Source organism: Chrysemys picta, chromosome 13 (genome assembly GCF_011386835.1).
Source record: "Chrysemys picta bellii isolate R12L10 chromosome 13, ASM1138683v2, whole genome shotgun sequence".
In the NCBI taxonomy this organism is placed as follows: domain Eukaryota; kingdom Metazoa; phylum Chordata; order Testudines; family Emydidae; genus Chrysemys; species Chrysemys picta.
The window spans coordinates 49,760,056-49,785,261 of NC_088803.1; the positions used below are offsets into that span (position 1 = coordinate 49,760,056).

A 25,206-nucleotide genomic window follows, 5' to 3' on the forward strand; every position below is an offset into this window, starting at 1 on the left:
TGACATACCTTTGAGTCTCTGGGCTTTAAGTACCGAAAGATCACTTTTACAAATAGGGTTTAAGCTGCTAAGTTATTTAGGCACATTTGAAAAATCTTTCATCTATTCTTAATCTTAACTACTTTTAAAATCTCAACACACAACATGAACTTTTCCCTTATAAGAAACATCCCCCCCATACCTGCTTTTCAACTTTTCCAAGTCTGCCCATCATGCTTGGGTCTTCTGGAAGCTCCCCCTCTGCTGACCCTTTGGTTCGATCCTTGTCGGTCATTGATGTCCCTCGTCCAACAATCTGGTCCACTCTACCAGGAACAGAAACAACCCCCCCACCCAGAAAAGGCCGTTGAGTTAGTCAGATACATCAAGGAAACAGGACTCTGCTAGCTGCTGACTCTTTGTGGACAAAGCAACAACCTGTCTCCCAACGAGCACTCAAAATTACTCACACAACCAGGGAGAGGCAGCTAAGTGTTATCTTCGATGTAAACAAGTCGCTATATTTTCACAGTAGTATTAGCAGAGTTTGAAATCTATCGATTCTGTTTCTATAGATATAATCTGGCACGTTATGTTCAGTAAATTTGCCCACAGGGAAGAATTTCACTCTAAGCAGGGTTTCTACCAAATTAAATAGCATTGTATTTGTTACTGTTCATAATTTGGTTGTGAATAAAGTTGTCTGCCTGCTTTATCTAGATGAGATTCATGGTTTTCCACATCTTTACAGCCGAATCTTCTGCCTCTATAATAAATAATAATAAATTAATGGAGATATCCCATCTCCTAGAATTGGAAGGGACCTTGAAAGGTCATGGAGTCCAGCCCCCTGCCTTCACTAGCAGGACCAAGTACTGATTTTGCCCCAGATCCCTAAGTGGCCCCCTCAAGGATTAAACTCACAACCTTGGGTTTAGTAGGCCAATGCTCAAACCACTGAACTATCCCTCCCCCCCACATAGTCATGTCCATCGAGATAAGAGTCTATAATTCAGCACTGGAATGGTTACATACCTTATTTGTAATCCCTTTTCCCCTGTCTAAGAATTTAAGGCTCCACATGGAAGGCGGAGGAGTCCATATAGGAAGTCACAAGCTAATTATATTTAATGCATCAAACCTAAATTTGCTCTATAGGTAATTAAACACGGGCATGTCCTGATCTAATAAAAACCAATAAGACATCTCCAAGCCGGGACATATTCTTAATCTTAACCCGATATATAGCCATCTCCCTAAACATAATCCTGGCAAACTTTACTCATGCATAATGTGCCAGAAGTGTAGGTGACAAAAAACAGATTAATTAATCTGGTTGAAACCAAGTTAGTTGTCTTGAGCAGGAATAAAAAATGCTTCTTATGCAGTTCTGCGGTGTGGGCAATGGATCCATGCACCAGTATGAGACAAAAAATGGTCTGAACGCAGACAGACAAAGGAAAATTAACAAACAAAACACAAGGAAAGGGAAGAGACACAAGGCCATTTCCAACAACAGAGCAGTCTAGTTGGCTTTGCTTTTGTGTGTGTGTGGGGCGGGGGCTTGCTTCTTATACTTTCTTTTTTTAAAATAGAGGGTGAGATCATCAGTTGATATGTAGTAGCACAGCTCCCTGGACCATATTAGAGAGACAGCAGTTTATACTAGGTGAGGATCTGGCTCAGGGAGATAGGGAAGATGAGCACCTCATAGCCAAGGTAGCAAATATATATAAGCAAAAAATATTTGATCCAGGTGAACTGACTTAGGTAATCCTTTATTTAGGCAGAAATTTTCGGTACTACTGCTTCATCTATAAAGTAACGTCTGACCATTTACTTACATGGTGAGTACCATGTGCTATAATGACAAGGCTGAGTAACATACATGCCTTATTTCTGTGTCGTATGCAAAGTGCACGTTATTTACATTTATGAAGACTACCAAATCTTCAGCAGAAGCATGTAATTATCAACATGGTAAAATCCTACAAAAATGTTGTAACCATGTAAGCAAAGAGACATTTAACAGGAAAACTGGGGCTACCTTGATTTGGAATCAGAGGCCATGATGTAGTAAAGTCACACTCTGATCTCCTTCCCTGCATGTATAAACATGGAGACCCAGTAAAACAATAGTCGGGGCATGTCTTTAAAGAAGCTAAAAGTCTAATCACTCCTGATTATTTGGAGAGGTCAAGGAAAGAGTTTGCTTTCTTGTCCTGGTGTAACATCCTGATGTAGTCATTGTACTGGAAGACCTTTATTATTTTATTTGAAACCAAAACCAAAATGTCCTTCAATAATAATTGCCAACTAAGGAAATGAGAGAGAACAATTTGTAGTATGGAGGAAATTAAGGCAGCCCCACTGGGGTGCCTCAGAGCATGCGCTAACCCTAGAAATACTCTTTTGCTCTTATAACCCTGATCCAGAATTCACAGATGACAATGTAAGACTCCTATTGACTTTGATGCAAGTGACTTAAGTTAGCCAACTGTTCAAAGGAGGGAGGGAGGGGAAAGCCTGAGCAATGGAAAGCCTTCCTGCAACTTCCTCCAAAACCAGCATTTGCCTACACCAGCTTACCAAAAAAGGGCTTAACACACAAGCAAATGAATGCACTATTTCCCAGCTGGTGTGCACAAATATTTGTCCTCCCCAGTGGTATTTTTGTACGTGCATTGTTTGTGCATACAAGTGAGCCTCCACTTTTTTTTTTTAAGTGGCCCTTACATCTGAACATTTCTGATGAAAGGGAAAAGAGAATTATTTTATAGCCCTCGTGTTTCGTTTCCATTTTAGAAACGTTGTTTGGCTTCATTTGGTGAATTTGGTTACTAATGGCCATCAGGGACTTTCAGCATTGGTTATTAACAGGTATTTTGCAGGCTGGCTGCTATGTAAATTTCCCAAATACATCTCTGCTTACAGGTACACATCCTTGGCCTACAGCACCCTTTACTAGTCTAGTCTTAGCCCTGGTCTACACTGGGGGCTAGGGGGATAGATCTAAGTTACACAACTTCAGCTACGTGAATAACGTAGCTGAAGTCGACATACTTAGATCTATTTACCGCAGTGTCTTCACCGCGGTGAGTCGACTGCTGCCACTCCCCCGTCAACTCCGCCTGCACTTCTCGTGGCGCTGGAGTACAGGAGTCGACGGGAGAACGCTCGGGGGTCGATTTATCGCGTCTAGACTAGACACGATAAATCGATCCCCGCTGGATTGATCGCTGCCCGCCGATCCGGCGGGGAGAGTAGACATACCTGTAGGCTCTTGCAGGGCACAGATTGTTAACTCTCCCTGTTGCATGGTGTTTTTACTGGGATGTAACTGAGCCTGACCATAGTAATTTCTGCGTAATGCTTTTTCACCCAGATTTCTAGAAATGAAAGTTAGTGTTAGGATAGGATTTCTAAAGGGGCACATAAGGAATAGGCAGCCAATTCCCACTGACCTTCAGTGGGAGTTAGTCCCCAATGCTTAAGGCACTTTTGAAAATCCCTTCACTTACGTATCACTAAGCCCCTTTTTCATCATTTTGTATTGCTTTTTTTTTTTTCAGTTCAACTCCATGGGAAACTAGATGTGCACAAAGTTTCAACGATAAACCAGCACGCTAGGTCTTCTTTTAAACCTGCCATAAAATGAAATCAAAGGCATCAATTCTTAAAGGCAGGTGCCAGAGTTGTGCCCCAAAGTGTTGTGCGCCAACCCTTTGTGCACCCCACTTCCAGTAAATGAGCATTTCAACACCCAAGTCCGGTAATTATGTACCTAGCAATCCAGATGTCTGGGCAAATGCTGGATTGCAAGCAAAGGGCCGTGTGTGTGTGTGTGAGCATGGGTGTGTGCTTAAGGGGGCACCTTTCCCCCTCTTACATCCCTGTGCAGGAATCAGGCACAACTGCAGTCCCTGTGGTCATGCGAGTGCAGAAAAGGCTCCGTTGCCAGCATCCTTGGGGCACCCCACACAGGGCAGGAAGAGGAGCAGAGCAGGTCGAGAACATGTTACACTTTCCTAAGGGGCAGTGCAGGGTGAGCATTCTCACTGCTGCTGCGGGGAGAGGGGGGAATTCAGGAGGCCTCAGGCTTAACCTAAGGTGCACAATGTCTCCTGGGAGTTCCCCTGGAGCAGTGTGCTTCTGCACTAGCCCCAGGGAAAAGGCTTGTGCCATAAAGACACTATCTGGCCCCAAGTGGGTGCACTCACAAATTCCTGGGGATTTGTCTTAGGCATCAGCCTTTGAAAAATCTGTCCCTTGCTTTAGATTTGTGACGAAAGAGGATCAAAGGATTGCTGATGCTATGTGACCTACGGTATCACCTGCTAGGTTTGCCTGGTCCTGCTGCACCTTTAGTTTGAAAAAGCTTTATTATTCTTTTATTATTTATTATTAAATTTTAAATAATATCTTTCCTTCTTTTGAATGATACAGAAAAATGTAAAATTCTTGCATCAGCCATGGTGCAGTTTTTCTCATGCTTCATGCTTACAGTTCATGCAAAGAGGTGTGTCGAATGCCACCCTCCGGCCAGAAGCAGACATCAAAGGTCAAACGGCTCAAATGAGGAAAAAATGAAAAGTTTGGAAATATTTATTCAGTTTCTTTTTTTTTTTTTTTACACAATCCAGGCACAGACACCAAACCCCCTTCATCCATGTCACATGACTGGCTACTTAACTTCTGATTGGTTAATAGTATTTGTACAAGACATATTTAATCTAATAATACCAACTACTCATGTCTATACTGCTCAAAAATATAGCTGGGGCTACCTGGATTTTAAAGTAATTGTATTTTGAATCAGCTGAGCATTTGAAGTTCATGAGCATACAGTATGTGCTATACGCTATAGGCTAAATTCTGCCCTCAGATACATGCTAGCAGTCCGTTGTCTTCTCTGTGAGCTATATACATGTATCTGAAGGCAGAATGTGGTACTTACACACCCTTGGGCTGCCAGATACAATCCAATCGGTTGAGAGAGTTCATGTGACTTCCAATAGTTTGGAACCACTGTTCTTCTAGCTGACCAAAAGGTGGTTTTTATTTTATTTCATGTTTTTGTAATTGTCTGGCCATCAGTTGGCTGAAATGAGGACATGTGATGTAAAATAGAAGAAGCTCAATGCAGGGTAGCTCTGCTGCTGTGGCACATTTAGGGCAAAACCACCTCAGAGCTGGGGTGATTATCTTATCACCCACTTTGGGCCAAATCTGGGAGGTCTTACTCAGCTATAATGTTTGCTGTAGTTTTGCCTGAATAAGAATGTCTGGATTTGGGGCTTGAATCCTGCAGGGTGCTGAAAGCTCTGGCCCCGCTCCATCAAAGCACTCAAGCAGGCGCTTAACTTTAAGCATCTGAGCAGTCCTCATTCACATAAATGGGGCTATTCATGTCCTTAAAGTTAAGCCCGTGCTTAAGAGTTGTGCTGGATTGGGGCCAGAATGCCTTCAGGATTGAACTCTTTTTCACTAGGAGGGTGGTGAAGCACTGGAATGGGTTACCTAGGAAGCTGGTGGAATCTCCTTCCTTAGAGGTTTTTAAGGTCAGGCTTGACAAAGCCCTGGCTGGGATGATTTAGTTGGGATTAGGTCCTGCTTTGAGCAGGGGGTTGGACTAGATGACCTCCTGAGGTCTCTTCCAACCCTGATATTCTATGATTCTATGATTCTTGGTCCTAGGGTCCATTTGGGACTCCTCTGCTGCTTTCTAAGGTTGTCAGCTGCACCCTAGTAAACAAAAACGATGGGGAAAATTAAATGAAAATGGGGCAATAAATACAAAATACCCCTAGGAGCCCCAGAGGGTAAAGCTCAATAATGCTGCAGGTAAGAATGGAATTATTTTCTGGTACTAAGGGTCAGAAATTGTTTATATAGCAGGAAAAAAATTCACCCCAAACAGTGACTGTTAATTTTAGCTCTGCAGTCAACTGAGGGAGGGTCAAAGTTCCCTGCAAGCTAAAAATGGAAGCAAGTTATAAAAAAAATATTTCCCAAGGGGTATAATAGTGTTATGCATACAAACATCCTGTTTTCGGTTGCGGGAGTTATATGCTTGTGAAAGAGCAGTATTAGGCTAATACAAAATAGAATTTTTAACATATGGGAGATAATATTATGCCTTGGGTTGAATGAGTGACCTGGAAAGGATAATATAAATACCCTCAGTTTGGCATTTTGGGCATCCTCTCCCATTGTTGGTCATTTTTTCAATCTGCAAGGCAGTAATTTTAGTGTATTAACCTCCACTCTAGCCAAGATATTTTGTACATTGTACATAATACGTAGCTACAACTATATACAATCTTTTTTTAAAGTGCATTTCAAAATATTGTTATGGCCGAGGAAACAATTTCATGTTTAAAAGCTGTTTTCAGGTCCTGAACTTTCAGAAACAACTGTTACCTTTTGGGTTGAAATTTCTCAAGCTAGACCTAAGTTCAAAGTGGGAGGTTTCTGCAAGGTACAATCCAACTGGTTTTTTTCCATCTTTGAGTTAGCAGAGTGTGAATAAATAGGTTTGAAAAAAAATTCACACACATTTCTCAGGCACAGATAACTCAAAACAGCTTATATGGAAAACTACAGATCTGTCATGTATCTATGTACTTAGTTCTAAGTGAGGGCAAGCATATTTGGAAAAATATTTTGAAGGAATATCATAATTGTGTTTGAAAGCACCTTCTACCTGTGCACAGAATATGGCTTTCTACCAAATATATACATATGTATTCAGGTGTGATGCTCTAGATAAATGGGGAATATTTTGGTCAAAATGTTTGTCCCCATTCTTAAACCCACAGTTCACCTGTGAGTGTAAATCTGAGTATCAGAGGGGTAGCCGTGTTAGTCTGAATCTGTAAAAAGCAACAGAGGGTCCTGTGGCACCTTTAAGACTAACAGAAGTATCGGGAGCATAAGCTTTCATGGGTAAGAACCTCACTTCTTGCATCTGAAGAAGTGAGGTTCTTACCCCGAAAGCTTATGCTCCCAATACTTCTGTTAGTCTTAAAGGTGCCACAGGACCCTCTGTTGCTAAATCTGAGTAGTTACTTTGAACTATCTCATTGGGGTAACTACTTTTGTTTGTGCCTGCAACATATTTTGTTGGTGAAAGCTCACATAGGCGAGACCTCCCTCCAACTGAAAATGTGCATGTAACTGAGAACACACTGTTGTTTATTTCACTGATAAGACATACAGGAGTAAAATTTTCAAAATCACTGAATATTTTACCTAGAGTGAATCCTCAGTAATGTCAATAGTAAAATTCCCATTGATTTAAATGAGGCAAGGATTTGACAGAGAGTTTATTTTTGTACACATAATTAAGGATTCTTTTGAACACTCGGCCCAGCGTATGTAACATTTTTAGTGATACTATACATTTACTCTGGTCAATAGAGTTCGACCAGAGGTGAAAATGGTTCAGTGCATTTATTCACTTCCTTCCCTATAAATATGAAACACATTTGATTCTAATGTTGCCCCCTGAAAAAAACATGGAATATGTTCATTTCAGTGAATATAGGTGGGTAGATACACACACAGAGTGAGAAGTTTTCCATTCTTTAGTTAATCTTAATTTACCTCTTCTTCTAGATGAAAATAACAAATCTTGTTGCTTTTGAAGGTATTTTTGTAGTCTTTTATAATTGGCTGCAATATCACAACAAATTATGATTTTACCATCCCAAACAGCTACTTGAGGAAGACTGAATAATGCTCACAGGAGAAATCAATGGTTGTATAATTTTTTTCCTTAGACTTGTCTTAGTGTGAAAACCCATCACCAAAGTACATCCAAGGGATTTTGAGTTATATGTGTCAGCGAGCTGCCTTATTAAGTGATACATGCCGTCATATACCTGGCATGAAAGGGGTTTGACATTAAGCAAATGAAAAATCCAGAGAAAGCGCCATTTTGGTTAATCCTAACCTAGGCGAGTATTGGGGTGACTCTTTAGAAGAGAGCATGGGTCCTTTGGTTGGATACTTCTTATGCCGGGGAGTTGAAGGGGGCGGGGGACCCACAATCATATCTATCCTGGCAAAGTAAATAAGAAAAAAGACACCAGCAAAATGCATAATGAAGCAACACGTAGAAAAAACTTGGTCGGAAAGTTGCGGAAACATAAGGAACAACTAAAAAAATAAAAAATAAAAGACAGAGAGAGAGAGAGAGAGAATTGGAAAATATATTCTGCTCGAAACAGAATGCAGCATTATATTGCCTGATCGTTCATGGTTAATGCCAAATCTTATCTGGCCAAACATAAGATTCATGGAACTGGGCATCAAAAGAACGTCACTGCTGCTTAAAATGGGAGTCACTCTGCATATAATAGGCAACATACTGTACACACTGGAATATATTTGCATATATGTGGCAATGTCCCATTGGAAATGTCAGATATAAGACAATATATATTCTCCTTTCTATTACAGTAATAGATAAAACATCCTCAGCAAGGTGTAAATGAAGTACACTGTGGACTTGTACACTCAGTGAATGAAATGCATCCATGGTTGGAAAGGTGTTGGAAAGGGAGGTGAGCCAGGGATAGAATACCAAAAAGAACCAATTACAGACACGTCACAAGAGCAGTGACAGAGAGTTATGAATGATTAAAGAGAAAAGTGCATGTAAAGACCCCCACAAGTTTGCCTGAATAAAGATTTAACCCAACAAAACACTGGCCACAGAAGGCTAATGTTAAACATCATCACAAACTCACTCTCTCTCTCAGAGAGAGAACGTATTGCCTTGGTCCCTCATTGTTGCAGGGAGTATTAATCTATCATAGCTCTACACCAGTGGCAAATTGCATTGTCCCATTTCCCTGCCCCCCATACCAGCTCCACTGTGCTGATCAGCATGTTGTGGGGCGCACCCAAGTCTCGGCCTCTTCCCCAGCCATGCCCTGCTCATTCTCCACCAACCTGTTCTGGGGACGGGGGAGTAGGTGAAAGCACAATGTCCTGCGTACCTAAGATGAAAGTCCAGGTAGCCTACATGGGGCTCAAGGAGATAGTTTTACTGCTTCCTTCCTTCCCAGGATAGAAGGAAGTATAGTCTACATCACAATCTGCCCCAATGATTACTGCATGTCACTGCACAGATGCAACTGAGAGGAGCATTTGGCCTTGTCTTTCAAAACAGCCACTCCCTGTTCCACCCAAAAATCAACGAGCCGCACAACTTTCTTTTTGGAACACACAATCTCAGAACAAGAAAAATGGAGGCAGGACTGGAGAACCTTGCCAGGGACAAGGTTCAGCTGAAGACCCCAAAAAGTATGGGTGCCCATCTAGATCTTCCCTAACCTAGACAGACTATTTTACTGTGCACACCTCGGCTGGAAATCTCAAAAGGAAAGATTTTACTCAAGTGATTTCATACTCTTACAGCTAAGCCTGGGCTTAAGTGCTTTGCTAGACACAGTGGGTTTGTGATACCAAGCTCAGTCCTGCTCTTCGAATGACTCTCACAATGACATGACGAATCAAGAATTAACTGGGAATATAGGTAACACACAGTATTCTGGCAACACAAGTACTTTTATGGGAGATATGAGGTAACAGACATTGATTTATCTCCAATTGTGGCTCCATCATTTAGATTTTGAAATTAAAGAACCAAGGACAACGTTCACTGTTTCCTGTCATATGCCTTATCCGTGCAAAGGACCCAATCTAATTCCTTTTGAAGTCAATGGAAAAATTTCCATTGGCTTCAATGGGGGTTGGAGAAAGACTCTTTTAGGCGGTAGAGAAGCATCCACTTGAGCACCCATTTTTCATCTATAAGTTTGCAGAGGCAAATATTTACATGACATTACTTGGTTGTCACTACCTGATACACAGGCACAAGCAGTTAGTTAGGCATATAAGTGACATTCACTTTGACTGAAAGTAATTTAAGGTGCCTTGAGTTACATGTATCTACACATTGTAGGCCGCAAAGGGCAGGTTTTCTTAATTGACACGATTGAGGGTTATTTGTAAGGAGAGAGGGTAGAGTTCTTACTGTCAATGGCTTTTCTCTCATCCACGGTTCATAGGTTTGAATTCAAACTTTTTCTGAGGTAAAATAATTTGGGCGTTGGAGAGGAAGGGTGGAGTTTAAAGTATCTCTCTCTCTCTCCCTCCTTTTATACTCTTCCTAATGCTTCCTCTTCCATACAGTTTAAACACAAGGAGCTCGATCCTGTCCTGTGTTAGTGCATCCCCTTTATGCAGTCCCTCGTCTACAAAACCAACTCAGTACCCTCGGACGGTTATACAGCGGATGCAGTTTAGTTCCTGTTTCACTGAGGCTACCCAGCTGGGCTGATATGTTAAACTCCCATATTTTTAAGACATTCTTCCCCCATTCCCACCCAATCCAAACAGAGGTCAGACTCCTCCCACTTCCCAGGGCAGAAGCTGTAAAATAATTACAAGAGCCTCTCATACTGGGGCCATTTTTCTAATAGCTCCTTTATTCTTAACAAGAGGGCCAAAAATGGTACTTTCAAGGTAGCTCCTTTATTTTATTTCATTGCTGGAAAGGACACCCGATATGCCACACAGGCCCCCCGAATGGTGATATCAAATCTTAAGTATCCAACAACAAAGCACTGAGACGTATGTTCCAAAATGCTTCTGAAAGATTTACATACACCCCGGTCTGCTCTTTGACCACATGCTGGGCCACAGTGAGGGAAGTTCTTCACATATTCTCTGGTAATGGCTGAAATGTGAACAACCAGCTTGTGTGTGTGGAGTGGGATGGGGAAGGGGAGAGGGCAGGATCCTTCAGTAAGGATTCTCTGGTGGTGCCATGGTATGGGAAGTAACACAGGTTTATTGGCACAAGGAGATGGAACAGAGTTTGCTTCTGTTTCATAACAGAGCCTGAGGCTGTTTCTGGAGCCTGTCTAGCACCCTTACGCAGAATGCACACCTCCCTCCCCTAGACTGGACACTAGAAATAAGGGGCACTGTAAAACTAATCTGTCCTCCCGGCACTCTGTGCCAAAAATTCACCCCATGTGGCCACCTCACAACCAGACGTTATTCAGAAATCCATTGTTTTCCATTACGCTTTTTCTTAGAAAGAAAAATAGGATGTGGCTGTTTAAAGAAAGGACTTTATCTTAACCCTCTCACTCCTATCATCCACCACTGGGGTGCTATCACAACAAACAGTGGAGTCTCTTGCCTGGACTGGAGATTTTTAATCCGGGAGAGCATGTCCAAGTGACCGGCTGAATACTGCTCGATGACATCCATCACATCGTAAGGCCGAAGGCTCTCCTTGAACTTCCGTTTGGAAACAAGGAATTTCATGATGCTAGGGGAGAGAGAAAGGAGAGAAAGGAAAAAATAGATTCCCCATGCTGGAGCCGTGTGCTGTAGAGTGACAGGCATGCCAGTGCTGCAGAGAGCTACTTGGGAGTCAGAGCGGAAGAAGACATTTGAAAAGCTAACACTGTCTGAGGCTACTTTAGATAAAGCAGAGAGAACCAAAGCTCAAGCTGTAGGGCTCCGAATGCTTCCAGGGCTGCTGGTCTCACTAGCCAGGTTGGTGGAAAATCTTCCAGGTAGGGGAGGAGCCTCAGTAATGCGCAGCATCAACAACCCCCAGCTTGCCCCACTGGAGATCTTGGGGGGCAGATTGGACCAACCCAGCTGACCAAGGATAGGGTCTGATCAGGGCACACAGAGAAGGTGCTGATTCAGTGCCTCTCCTAGGTGGCCACAGCAATTTAAAGCTGCTTCCCCCTGGCAGAAGCCCCATAGTAGCAGTCAACCCTCCCAGCCCAGAGGTGTGCAAATGGTAATCCCCAATGCCTCAAAGGTGTCGATGCTGTGGGTTAAGGTATCTAGGATGGGGAAAGGGCCAGCGTTTTCTTGAGGCTCTGTGCTTGCTTTAATATCCTCCTTATGCCTTTCATGCTGATGCCAGCAGGAAGCACAGATCCAGCCCCCCCCAAAAGTTAATAATTGGACAATATTCTCTGGTGGGTGTGTATTTTTTCCTGCTTATTCTTCAATCCTCATGCAGGGCAGCAATGCATTTAGTGGGGCGGGGAAACGGTATCTATATATCCCTGCCTCACCGAGGATTGAAGCTCAACTCCCCAACACAGCAAAGGGCCCACTCATAATCCAAGCAGTCCAGAAGGGAAAAGCCCTTGGTATTTGCATGGTGCACGTTAGGTGGGGGTTCCCAGTATCTGAATACTGTCTGGATCTCAGATATGAGCCGAATAAGAATAATAGGCCACCCCTTAGCCACAGAACTTTCCTCTCCTAACAACAAGCCCTGTGCTTCTCTTTCTCCGCTTACCTGTAGCCATTTTCTGAGGAGAGACTGATTTTTCAACCCCTCCCAGAAAATTCTGCGGGAAAATGGCTCCTCCTTTAAGGCAATGGAGAGAAGTGGGACAGACAGCTACTAGGTTTCTATCAGTACATGGCTGAAAGTAATGGAGCAACCTGGGCCTGTGTGGGGTGGGAGTGGCAGGGGCCTCTGGGAAAGGAAGGGAATGGCTATCCCCTCCTGACCTGGATTGCTTTCCTCAGCCTCTGATGGAAGCCTCCTGTAAAGACAGGATATAGTGACAAAGGGTGCCAGATGGTTAGGACATGAGCTCCAGTGGTTCCCAGTGGCTCAGAAAAAAACTTCCTGAGCTGGAGGGCATGTATTATACCGGGTGATCTTGTCTGCGTGTGCATGCCTACCCCACTGATCTCTAGGTGCCAGACGACTAGAGGCTATCTTAATATTTTTATTACTATAGCTAATAGAGATGATCATTTAGTGTGAGTCAGAGGAGCCCATGGTTTTGAAGCCCAGGGGCCTGTGTCCCCTCCCCAGAGCTACACGTGTGCGTTGTAGATGATGACTCTTATGTCTAGATCTGTGCAAATGGCCCATTGGCAACATGGTGGGTGAATTCCAATGTTTTCACTTCTTGAACCTTGCCACTCTCGAGGTGCCCCCAAGGCGCTGTTCTAAAGCTACTCCCACAGTCCTTCCAACAAGGGGAGGCTGGGTCTAAGAATAAGACCTGGATCCTTTAGGTGGCAATTCTGTTTGCTAGGGCGTAGGTCACCAGACAGACAATCTTGACTGAACCACACAGGAGAGGAGTGGAGATGAACAGTGGTTCTAGCACCCAGGCCCCAAACAATAAGTTTGGCTCTGGATCCAGAGTGTAGCTGAATCCTCCAGCTCTGTGAGGAGGAGGAATACCAGTGCTAGACACGGCCAGATTTTGGGGATGTTCAGCCTAGGATCCAAATCCAAAGTGTGTGGCTTATAGAGAGGGGTAGGGCAGCTGGACCCACCAGTGTAAGTGGGGATTTAGATAAGCATTTTGTGTCCATACTTCTGACAGCTAAAAAGGACAACATAGCCCCGGTGCCCTTCGGTCCATCAGACTCGTGTGTCCTCTTTCCATCCGGTTTTGTAAATGTCAGCATTTAACCACGAAGCGAGCGATACGATTTGGAAGTAACACTATTAGGGTGTTTCCCCATTTCTCCCTTTACTCCTCCTCCAAGCAAAAACTGTTTTCCCCGCTTAGCTTTATACAAAGGAAAACAGAGCACCTGGGGGGGATCCAGCCAGCAGCAATGGGATTTGTGCATTATTCAATGCTGCTTGGTTTACAAATACCCTTATTATTTATTTTCCTTTAACATTTCACCATTTAGGGAGGCCTCTCCATCCTCCTTCCTCCCCTCCTCCTTTTCCTTTCTTACCACACTGCCCTGATGCTGACTTTAAGTCCTGGCGTTAAATCTTCCGTCACAAACTCGCAGTTGCAGCTTTTGTTATCATCGGGAATGTCTTCTCCAGGGAGGCTTGCTTCTGGGTTGAAAAGAAAGAAAGAAAAAGAGAATCCACGGCTAATTAGAGCGTCATTGCAGCAGAAGGAATGGGAGCGTCAGACTCCAGAAGTGAGCACATGGAAGACATAAATGGCATGTTACCTTTGCATCTTAACAAAAGCTTTCTCTCCCTCTGAGCTAGGCTAAGATGACATCTGATACCACCAGTTTCAGTCCCTATCTCTTTAAGGGCAACACATAACTGAATCCTCTTTCCTCTCCCACCCCAGCATCTTCATGTGGCTAAAACAATACCTTATGACGTGCTAATAAGAGAGAGAACGAAACAGATCAGTAAGTTTAGATGGTTCAAATCCCCTTCACCTCCTCCAAACTGGCTGAGCCAGTAAGGATCCTGTTTAAATGAACTGCCTATTATTAAAAATCTTCAAGTAAGAGTAAGAATCACTGGATATAGATTCTCCAACTTCCCCTGCTACTGAGTAATCGGTATCTGATCCCTTTCTTGGTGGGCACATAGATGGTTGGAGACAAAGAGATATGCACAGAATATCCAAAGACAACTCTTGATCAAATTATTCTGAGAAGCTTAAATATCTAAATCAGAAGGTAAATAATTTAAGGATCAAAACCCCAATATTTCCTATGTGAAGCTGAATGCCTTATACTGTACCAAGTAATGGAGACATCCTTATTGACTATCTGCTGGATTCACACCTGCCAGCAAAATTCCTGTTGTGGCAGCACCAGGCAGATCTTCTGTCCAAGCGCTGACCCAGCCTGACCCCACTTAGCTTGGGAGGAAATCAACAGGATGGCAGTCCATGGTGACAAGGCAAAATGGCTGCCTTCAGAAGCTCTCACCTTCAGAGTTCTGTCGAGACGCAGCTCCCTTGATCCGGAATGCTTGCCGGGCTCGGCTCCGGTCTCCAAAGCTCCAACTTTTGGGCACTTTGCTCGGGCTATCTTCAATGCTCTGATCAGCGCTGGGGGATCTCCGGAGGCTCTGAGCCTGTGGAGAGCTTTTCCCTTTAGTTCCAGAACCTCGGGGACTGGAGAAGACACGGTCTTTCAAGCTGACCTTCTGACTATTCATGGAAACAAATTGAAACAAAGACAAAAAGGAGACAGCAGGGGGAGTCACTCTGGAAACCGCACGTCCCTTCCCCTTCAGTCCTTAGAAACCCACGGCATTACAAAGCAGCAGTGAGATGTGTCCAGTTTTTATTTTTTTAGAGCATTTCAGAATGGTTTCCATCATCGTGAATGAAATGCGAGGGATCGTTAATTAGGAAAAAAATAATGGAAGTTTAAACAGAAACCCCTCCTATTATTAGAGGGCTTGCTGAACGGAATGGCATGAAACAATGATGTCGATGGTTCCTTACATCATTTATTGGTTCCTATCATGAGTTATGATGCTTTTTTCCACAGTTTCCATCAAAAATCCTTTTTCGATAAGAAAATATTAACAAACGTTTACCAAAAATGTTTCAAAGTAAAGTTAAAAAGCTATTGATGCCTTTTCAGGCCAGTCACCTGTCTCTTTTCCCTTTCCGCTCACGCCATCTTTTCTACCAACTGAAAAAGTTCTCAAGCCCTTTTCTATCCTCAGGTTAAAATAAAAATCTTTTTCTGTACACGTAATGAATGTTAACAACACAGTTGTGAATTAAAATCCTAATAAGGATTTGAGGTTAAAAAACACTTGCATATTTACTAGGGCTGCTCAAATATTTGCAGCAAAATTGGAATACTGAGATGTTTGCACTTAATTGCAATTTCTTTAAAATGATCCAATTTTATTGCAAAATATTCTGGTTTTTGCTTGAAAACCATCCTGTTTTTGGAGTAAAGATGATTCCCGTTGATAAACAGTCTTATTGTGGAGCCAAACCTCTCTATTTTCAAATTTCTGAATTCTGAAATTTCAAATGAAGATGATGAATTTTCACATGAAACTTGCAAAAAATGATTTTGTGAAACTTTATGAAAGGGGCAAAACTTAATAATTGCAACATTCCCAGGAACAAAACTGAAAATATTTTTAGTTTTGCATAGACCTAATATTTGCCAAATACCAACTGATTATTAACAGAAGATATTTATTGAGAATAGAAAACTACTACAAAGCACTTCCTCATTTATCCAATATTTTATATGAATGTAAATTCAAGCCTGAGTAAAGTTCAGACGTAATTTCCAAGTGGTTTCTACCACAATAACAGTTAACATTCTGCACTGGAACATCTTACAAACTCAGCAGCAGAGGTGCACATGAACTGACTGAATCAAGGCGCTGATTATGCTTAGAAAAGTGACTCAGAGAGAAGGGTATTGTGGGAACTTATCCTATCTCAATGACTTCTAGGTCAAACTTGCTTAGTTAAAGTAGCAAAGATTTATTTTTTCTAGCTGTCAGTGCCGCCACCTCAGATCTAAGAAATAAGCTGCCTCTTATTTCATCGTTATTAATAAAGATTCTGCAGTTACAATATAGCTGTGGATAGGTGAGACAGCTTTATCGGCTGCACTGGGCTGCCAGGAGCATTTGGTTTTGTCAGTAAAGGAACCAGACACACAGGGAGCAGATCCGTTGTGCTATTTTTACATAGTCGCTTTATAGTGTGAAACCTCATTGTACAGACTGATCAAAATGCTTAACTAGAACTCTAATTCTAAGGGCAAAACACAGGTGCCCTAAATTAGAGGCACAGGTGAGGCTACTTTTAAAATCTGATCCTAAATGAAGGGTGTTCTTGTAGCCTATTCATTTGCAAGGCTCATTTGTGTTATATGTACAGTTCGAATTTCTTTATTCTACAAGGTCTGTTTAAATATTTTATCTGACAAAGTCTGCCAAAAGCTAAAATCCAGAATTCAATCCTATCTCTTAGCGCTTCATCCTGAGAGGTGCTGCATACCTGAATTGGTTTTCTTGAGAACTGTGCATGCTCAGCATGTAAAGATTGTTTATCCCTAAGAACGGCCATACTGGGTCAGATCAAAGGTCCATCTAGCCCAGGGGTCGGCAACGTTCGGCACGCGGCTCGCCAGGGTAAGCACCCTAGTGGGCCGGGCCAGTTTATTTACCTGCTGACGCGGCAGGTTCGGCCGATCGCGGCCCCGACTCGCCACGGTTCGCCGTCCCGGGCCAATGGGGGTGGCAGGAAGCAGCGCGGGTGAGGGATGTGCTGGCCGCGGCTTCCCGCTGCCCCCATTGGCCCTGGACAGTGAACCGCGGCCAGTGGGGGCCGCGATCGGCCGAACCTGCCGCGTCAGCAGGTAAATAAACTGGCCCGGCCCGCTAGGGTGCTTACCTTGGCGAGCCACGTGCCGAACGTTGCCGACCCCTGATCTAGCCCAATATCCTGTCTTCCGACAGTGGCCAATGCCAGGTGCCTCAGAGGGAATGAACAGAACAGGTAATCATCAAGTGATCCATCCCCTGTCGCCCATTCCCAGCTTCTGGCAAACAGAAGCTAGGGAAACCATCCCTGCCCATGCTGGTTAATAGCCATTGATGGACCTATCCTCCATGAACTTATCCAGTTCTTTTTTGAACCCTGTTATAGCCTTAGCCTTCACAACATCCTCTGGCAAGGAGTTCCACAGGTTGATTGTGTGCTGTGTGAAAAAATACTTTCCTTTGTTTGTTTTAAACCTGCTGCCTAATAATTTCTTTTGGTGACCCCTAGTTCTTGTGTTATGAGAAGGAGTAAATAACATTTCCTTATTTACTTTCTCCACACCAGGCATGATTTTATAGACCTCTATCATGTTCCCCCTTAGTCGTCTCTTTTCCAAGCTGAAAATTCCCAGTCTTATTAATCTCTCCTCAGAGGGAAGCTGTTCCATACCCCTAATCATTTTTGTTGCCCTTTTCTGAACCTTATCCAATTCCAATATATCTTTTTTGAGATGGGGCAACCACATCTGCATGCAGTATTCAAGATGTGGGCGTATCATGGATTTATATAGAGGCAATATGATATTTTCTGTCTTATTTCTATCCTTTTCTTAATGATGCCCAACATTCTGTTCGCATTTTTGACTGCCGCTGCACATTGAGTGGATGTTTTCAGAGAACTATCCACAATGACTCCAAGATCTCTTTCTTGTGTGGTAACAGTTAATTTAGACCCCATCATTTTATATGTATAGTTGGGATTATGTTTTCCAATGAGGATTACTTTGCATTTAATTTTATCTGCCATTTTGTTGCCCAGTCACCCTGTTTTGTGAGATCCTTTTATAGCTCTTTGCAGTCTGCCTGGGATTTAATTATCCATCACTGAATAAAACTGGGCCCTTATTCTGGTTGCCCCAATCCCATTTCCCAAGTAAATGTGTTGCAAAAGATTCCATGAACTAAGGATGGCAAATCAGAAAGTACTGAATTTCCTACAGAACATGAGAGAGAGGAATTTCATATTAAGACATCACAAGGTGCAATATTTTACTCATTAAAAATATCACTTATGAATCTGAGGAACATTTAAATCCATTCAGGTCTGATCCCTGAGTACTCAAACTCTCGACATTTGGAATGCCTCCAACATTCCTTTGTATTAAACAAACAAACAAACATTAACAATAAAGACAACATTGGTAATCCATTACGGTTTTCCTTCTGCCATGCAATTTTTTCAATGTAAAAGCTGACTAGAATCTGCATGCAGACACAGGCCCTGCAGTGGAAAATGCAGTTGAGAGGCGGCCGGAGCAGGGGAGGGAAGAATGCAAAAGAAAAGCAAATGCTTTCAGCTAATCTAAGATCATGTCCTCATCCAAGCAGAACGTCATGCAAGGTGAGGTGCAGTGTGTCAGAGAAGTGATACTTAGATGCCAACCACGCAGATGGTAGATGGACATTATTTGGTAGTACAGTATGTGCGTTGAGTGGAAGGGGGAAGGAATGGTTATCCCAACACACACAACTGCAAGAAAGGAGGCTTGTAACTGTGACACTCGCATGAACTGAGGGAGAATGGGACATTCGTTCTGCCTGTTCTAAGGGGAAGGGAGGATAAAGCGAATCACAAGGTTTTGTAACCTGTACCAAAATCTATGGGAAATAATAATAGAATCAGATGGTCTGGTTGGTTCCTGTATCAAAATGAGGTAGCTACTCTTGGTTAATATTTGTTTAAAACCCATTTTTTTTATTATTAAAAAAAGAACCCTACAGCATTACTGCACGGACTTAAATGAGAATTTGCTCAGCGTTTAACCTGAATCCAGTGAAGGGTGGAAATGTATAATTTACCTTTTCTCTGCTACTGAAATGTGCTTTTACTTTCTAAGGCAGGTTCCTAGCAAACATCTACTCCAATAAATGAAAGTTCATACCTCACTAGCGCACTTAGGAGCCCAATCCAAATTCCAGTGAAGTTAATGGAAAGACTCCCACTGACTTCAGCAGGCTTTGGATTGGGACCGTCTGGCATGTGATGGTTACAACATTCACCAGAAAAGTGGTTAAGAACTAACCCTCTGTGTACATACACAACACAGAACAGTTGGTTGACACACAATGTGTTTATGGATATTGATGGTTTACGTTCTTGTTGGAAATCTCCTGGGTTTTGTGGGTTCATTTCATAGCCTTAGCAATCTCCTGATGTTCTGTTGTTGCATTCCCTTACTCATTCCTGATTCACAGTAATTTTGGATCAATAAAAATGACTACCTACTGGTTTTTGTCAAGTATTTGAAATTGCTTCATTTTCTCCTTTTGCCTGCATATAGCAAAACTGATCAATACCATCCAGTATGCAGTGTTGTTGGAGCCATGTTGGTCCCAGGATATTAGAGAGACAAGATGGGTGAGGTGATATCTTTTATTGGACCAACTTCTGGTTGGTTAGAGAAACAAGAAGTTGGTCCAATAAAAGAAAGCTCACCCGCCTTGCCTCTCCAATACCATCCTGGACTAAATAGTCATTTATATACGAACTCAGCTGGCAATAATATTTGTTCTACTGAACAGTATATCCAGGAGAGGGAGGGAGAGAGAGAGCAAGGAAGATTGTCCTGCTGGAAATGGGCGGTTGTTTAATCCACAGTTTGGGCCGAGTTCACGGCCTGTCAGACCAGTTTGTTAAAAGTAGGCAGAACTGCTGAGATTGAAAATAATAGCCATTGTTGACCATCAGGTTTCTGGTGTGACTAACGGGTAGAAGCCAACTGCTGAAAAGATCAAAGAAAGAAGATGTGGGTACACAACGCTTGCCCTGGCTGGCTTAGAATTCAAAAGAGGACAAAAATTCATGCCTGGAGTATCTCCACTGGCTTCCACAGAGTTAGAGCAGGGGTGAATATAGCCCAGGGAACAGAGGAGAAGCAGGGCTCACGGAGTAAAAATTCCAAGTAGAATGTGGTAGGAAATCACCCTTTCCCCTGCTATAATCTGAGCGGGCGGCAGTGCTCATACTGGGGTGACTATCTTCATACCTACAGCGCTGAGTTTGAAATAACTGAAAATGCTCGAGCTGCAATGGTGCCTGAGGCCCAAATATTTGAAGGTATTTAGGCATTGCTGCGCTCAGTGCCAGAAGGCCTCACTGATTTAGGAGCCTAGATCTCATTTTCAAAAGGGATTTAGGCACTTAAGAGCTAAAATCCCACTGAGAGTCACTACAATGCTACCTACGCCCTGGAGACCAGACAGAGCAGGGAAGCCAGAGAAGAAACACTCTAGAAATGCATCTGGCTCTTGTAGTGAATCAGGAAACCTATTTAACCCTGTGGTTAGGTATTTTTAAAATACTGCTGACTTTTTCCGCTGTTCTCCACCTCGGCGGTTTCTAGCACACAGCTTTTGTCCCTTGTGTTTTTTTTGGCAGCTAGAACTAGTATTGGGGAGAACATTCTAGAATGCACTATTGCATGACTGAGAATCTTCTAGAAAGTCCTGACACCATCTGCTCTTCGCCAGTTAAGCCAGGTTTGTGCCTGTTTTGCATTGCTGGAACAGTGCTAAGCCTTCAGAGCACATCAGCAAATCTCACCTATTCTTTATTCAACCAGAATCACCTAAACTACTGTATAGAAAAATCCTACATTCCATTTCAGGCATCCCCCCATGCTACCCCATTGTTCTGCAAACACCCCTTGTCCATTATCAGTCCACACATCATTTCCTCCTATGATTGGTAAGAACATCTTTCTTGCTCCACTCTGTCAGGGTAGACTCCAAATACGTCTTCCCCTTCTACAAAACAAAATATGGCATCAATGATTGATGCAAATAATAAAAAAAGATCTAGCTATACCAAAGACCAAGATTCCTTTATGGCTCTAAGTCCCCCATTCTTGGAGACTCCCTCTTGAGATCTTGTATAGATTTGGAAGGATCCTCAGTTAATGAATTGGTTCCTTTCCTCCTCCAGCAGAAGTCAAGAAGGGGGAAATAAAAGAAAAAGCCGAGTGGGAAGGAAGGAGTTAGATTTCTTCTAAAGAAAGCAAGGGTGAACAGTGATTTATACTGCCTTTGCATATAAGAAAGTATCCATTGCTAGGAAGTCATCCAAATTCACTTGGCCACTGACACCAATGTCAGAAGACAAACAAGTGAAGATCAGAGTTTCCAGTTTTCCAGGAGGTGGTATTGTGTAATGACAGGCGAGAAAGAAGTTGTTATTAATATTATTAATATGTGCCAAAAAGAGCCCTAAAATTAAACAGCTGACACCATCAATGCGCAGGAAGGAGGCGCTTTCACCAGCTAGAAGCATACACCTCCAAGGATAGCAAAGTCTGCACTGGTAGATGGGAACATTGAAGATAAGATAAAATTTAAATGTTCTGAATGAAGAAATATATTAATAATATCTCTAATTTGAAGCAGACTTTCTGTGAGCTATTTAAGTCATCTCTACGTAACTCACCATGCGCCAATGATATTTAAGTCAGACATTCCTAATATAAACTCCAGGGGGGCCATAGCATGGCCAGAACATACAGCGGGAGACCATATGAAGATTCTGGCTATTCGTTTAGCTACAGAAGTATCTCACTATGGAGAATTGGTTTCTGTGAACCTTCCCCTTTGTCACCCATTCAGACATCGGATTTACCTCTGATTCTGAACTTTTGGTATATAAAAATATTCCCAGATAAACTAGAAGCTATCCATTCATGGCAGGTATATAGATTTATATATATAAAAAAACAATAGCAATAAAGGGAAAAAAATATACAGGGCGGAATAATTCATTGAGAAAACCAGAGAGATTTCTTTAAAACTCTACTTCAGCTGCTTTCTAACAAAGAGACAAGGACTCGTGATTTTGAGGATTAAAATGGATTCCAAAAAGAGCATGCATAAATCCCATGTCACAATCATGCTGCATCACTCAGCTCCCTGCTGCCCCTGTGCCGGTGATCCTGCACTCATTGCAAGAAATAAATGGGAATTCACGGTCACTATTCAAAGCATGCAAATGCTGGGGATTAGTTGTTCAACCGCAAGGCGCTTGTTGGCTGCCTATAAATTCAGTGTTGGGGAGGGGGGCAGTTGAATCTAATGTGAGCAGGAGAATAATGGACATATTTATATGTCAAGAAAAGAAAAAGGACACTGGAAATTCCTTATGATCCTCAGACAAGTGTGTCAAGGAACACAAGTTTGGGAGAAGTCTTTGAAGATGGTTTGCAGTCAAGATGTCAACTGCGTGTATCAGACTCTAAAGTCTATCTATTTATTCCCCACTCGACCTTTATGCAGGATCACTTTTAATGCAAATAGGAGATATGCCCACAATAGGAGAGATAATATATCCCCTATGTCGATTACAATAGGTTGAAGATTAGTCCTTCTCTAGCTGCGTAGTAGAGGTGCTAGATAGGCAAGCCATGCTTCCAAATGCCACAAGATTGGGAAAGGCCCATTCATAGGGATTCAAAGAGCCAAAGGAACAATGTTTAGTGGAGGTGGAGAGCAGGTGATTTTTCTGTTACTAAATTTGTATTGTTTTATAATATACAATTAACTGTGCAAGGGTTCCCTGTAGCTTAGGGTGGGGTAGAGAGATGATGAACGTTTTTTTTTAATGTTCTATTTTCCATCATTGTTTTAAGCTCAGTTCTTGGCCTCCTTCATTGCTACCAGTCTCTGGCTTGCTAGTCCATATCCAGTGTCAGCATTACACATTTCCCCAGCTTCTGTTGATTCTTGTGCGCCGCATTATTGGAAAACAAGAAAGCCTCTGATTTCGGAGAAGGACATGGGGGAGGCTCTTCAATTTGTTTTACTCATCTAGTACCTCTATTAAGCAGGGAAGTGATCAGAACGGGTGGTAGCAGGGTAGAGAGAGAATGAGCCGTGCAGCTTTAGATTAGTTCCGTGCGACGCATTTCCCGTGGTACCTAGAGTTTCCTGAGCAGCATCCACATAGTGACTCTCTGCATGGTTTGCTTTTACTGGAAATGAGGGGAGAGTAAAGATTAGACCCGGAAGCAAATGCCAAACAGGAAACTTTGATTATCGTTTCTAGGTTTAAAAGACAGGCTGTTTTGATGGCTGCGTTTGTGATGGGATATTAATATCTGACCATTTAATAAAAAAAGGGGGTTTATTTGTTGCAGTGAGATTCATGAAAGGAATTGCTCTGTAGTAAATTAGGAATGACCCGCTATTAGGAATGACCCCTTCTGCACTCAGTTGGTTGCATTACTTCACCAACTGTTGACTTTACTAAAAAAAAATGAGTCCGGCAGGTAGATCCTACCACCTGCTTGGAAAAAAAGTAGCCCCTCCTTAATTTCTTGTAAATAAATTTAATCGCTGATTTTTCAGTTCCCCGAGCATGTGGAGTCCACGTTAATGTCCTAGGATAAAAACTGTTTCCTCCAAAGCCATTCAAAGGGTTTATTTCTCTTTTTCCAAGTATTTAGTTATTAATGATTTGCGCCTTCTCTGCTTGCCACAGTGCTATGTGAAATTAGGTGTTAAAAACCCACACCAGTGGAATGTGGCAAATCCCCCCACGCTAAGGAATTGGAATTTCAAAATTCACAAAATCCATTTTTCATGTCACTTGCAAATCAGGACCAAAAAAAGCGTGTGTGGGGGGGGGAGGCAGTTATGGGCTTGTTAATGAATCAATAAAGTTCCCATGAATCTGACCCGAATCACCCTCTTTTCTGTGCTCAGGGACTCGCATACTGTTTGCCATTCACCAAGATAGGGTTCCCCTGATACGGAGCTGTCTTCTCTTTGCAAAAAGGTTACGGGGTAGCCCACTGACATAACCTGAATATGCTTCAGACAGCTGTGCTCAAGTATTACTAGACGACTTTGCAAATATATTTAAATTTCAGAAGAGGGGGAACCCTATTTGGCATTCCCCCCGTTTTCTTAAATTTGAACTTGGCAGCCTGAGGAGCTCGTGTTTAGTAACAGAAGGAATTTGCAAAATTCTTTCTGCTCTGTAGCAGCCAGGGCAAGTTCAAATGGAATCCACCCTCTCTTTCTTTAGGACTCCGAAGGCCTCTGCAACACGTTCAGTGCAGACAGACCCTGCACCCACATAGAGTCCAAGTGACAGGTTAGCTGCCTGGATAGCCATTCCACTGGGCTCTGTAGATAACATCATAGACAGAGAATATTCAGCATGCACAGATTTGGAGAGACACACTGGTTACTTGGTTTCTTAATCTCCTTTTCAGTCTCTAAAGAAAGTAGCAGTCCCTTATTTTCAAATAATCAGTCCCCATTATGGCAACTGATTATTCCCAGATTACACACAGTCACAGCATGAATATCTGACACCAGTTTTAATAACAATATCAGTCTAATATTATAGATAGATATATACACACACACATATTTTTTAAAATAAATATATTGCAGAGGGACCCAATCCTGCACCCATTCAAGTTCATGGTAAAAATCCCTCTGATTTCAATGGAAGTGAGATGGGGAACCACAATCTACAGCTTGAAGATGACCTTTTAAACTGGTTGCTAGGGTTATTTACACAATCTCAGGTGACCCTAACTCATGCTGGAGCATGTAATCTGCTTCTTCTAACTCTACAGTTCCCTAGAATTCTCCTGTTTCTTTGCACTCTGATTTTTTTTTTTCAGTTTGCCTGATCCTGTCCTGAAAAATACAAAAGGAAGGGCATAAATCTCATCACAGATGCCTAGAGATGTTCAACAAACCATTTTTAAAGAACATCTGACATATATTTCACATAGAAATCTCCACAGCCCTAGCTAAGCCATACATGTGCCCCTTAATACTTTGGTCAGAAGACAAAATAAGCAGAGACAACTTGCCACACTGAATTTTCAGCCGGATTAGTACGTGAATAATCACATCCCATTACCCTATCTGAATGGTAAGCCTTG

General features: G+C 42.5%; 1 protein-coding gene across 8 annotated transcripts in view; it reads right to left on the minus strand.

Annotated features, from left to right (window-relative positions):
* The window catches only part of KCNQ2 (potassium voltage-gated channel subfamily Q member 2), a 125,409-nt gene that overhangs the window by 14,011 nt on the left and 86,192 nt on the right, over positions 1–25,206 (minus strand). For 2 of the 8 annotated variants that reach the window (XM_005309568.5, XM_024099557.3), the window contains 5 exons: positions 14,710–14,933; positions 13,756–13,864; positions 11,204–11,335; positions 7,937–8,044; positions 182–305 (listed from right to left, as the gene is read on the minus strand). In XM_005309568.5, coding sequence (XP_005309625.1) covers positions 182–305; positions 7,937–8,044; positions 11,204–11,335; positions 13,756–13,864; positions 14,710–14,933 — 697 coding nt within the window. Of the gene's footprint in view, positions 1–181; positions 306–7,936; positions 8,045–11,203; positions 11,336–13,755; positions 13,865–14,709; positions 14,934–23,217; positions 23,272–25,206 lie in introns of all 8 variants that reach the window. The other 6 variants (XM_042858460.2, XM_005309569.5, XM_005309573.5 and 3 more) reach the window with 4 other exon arrangements.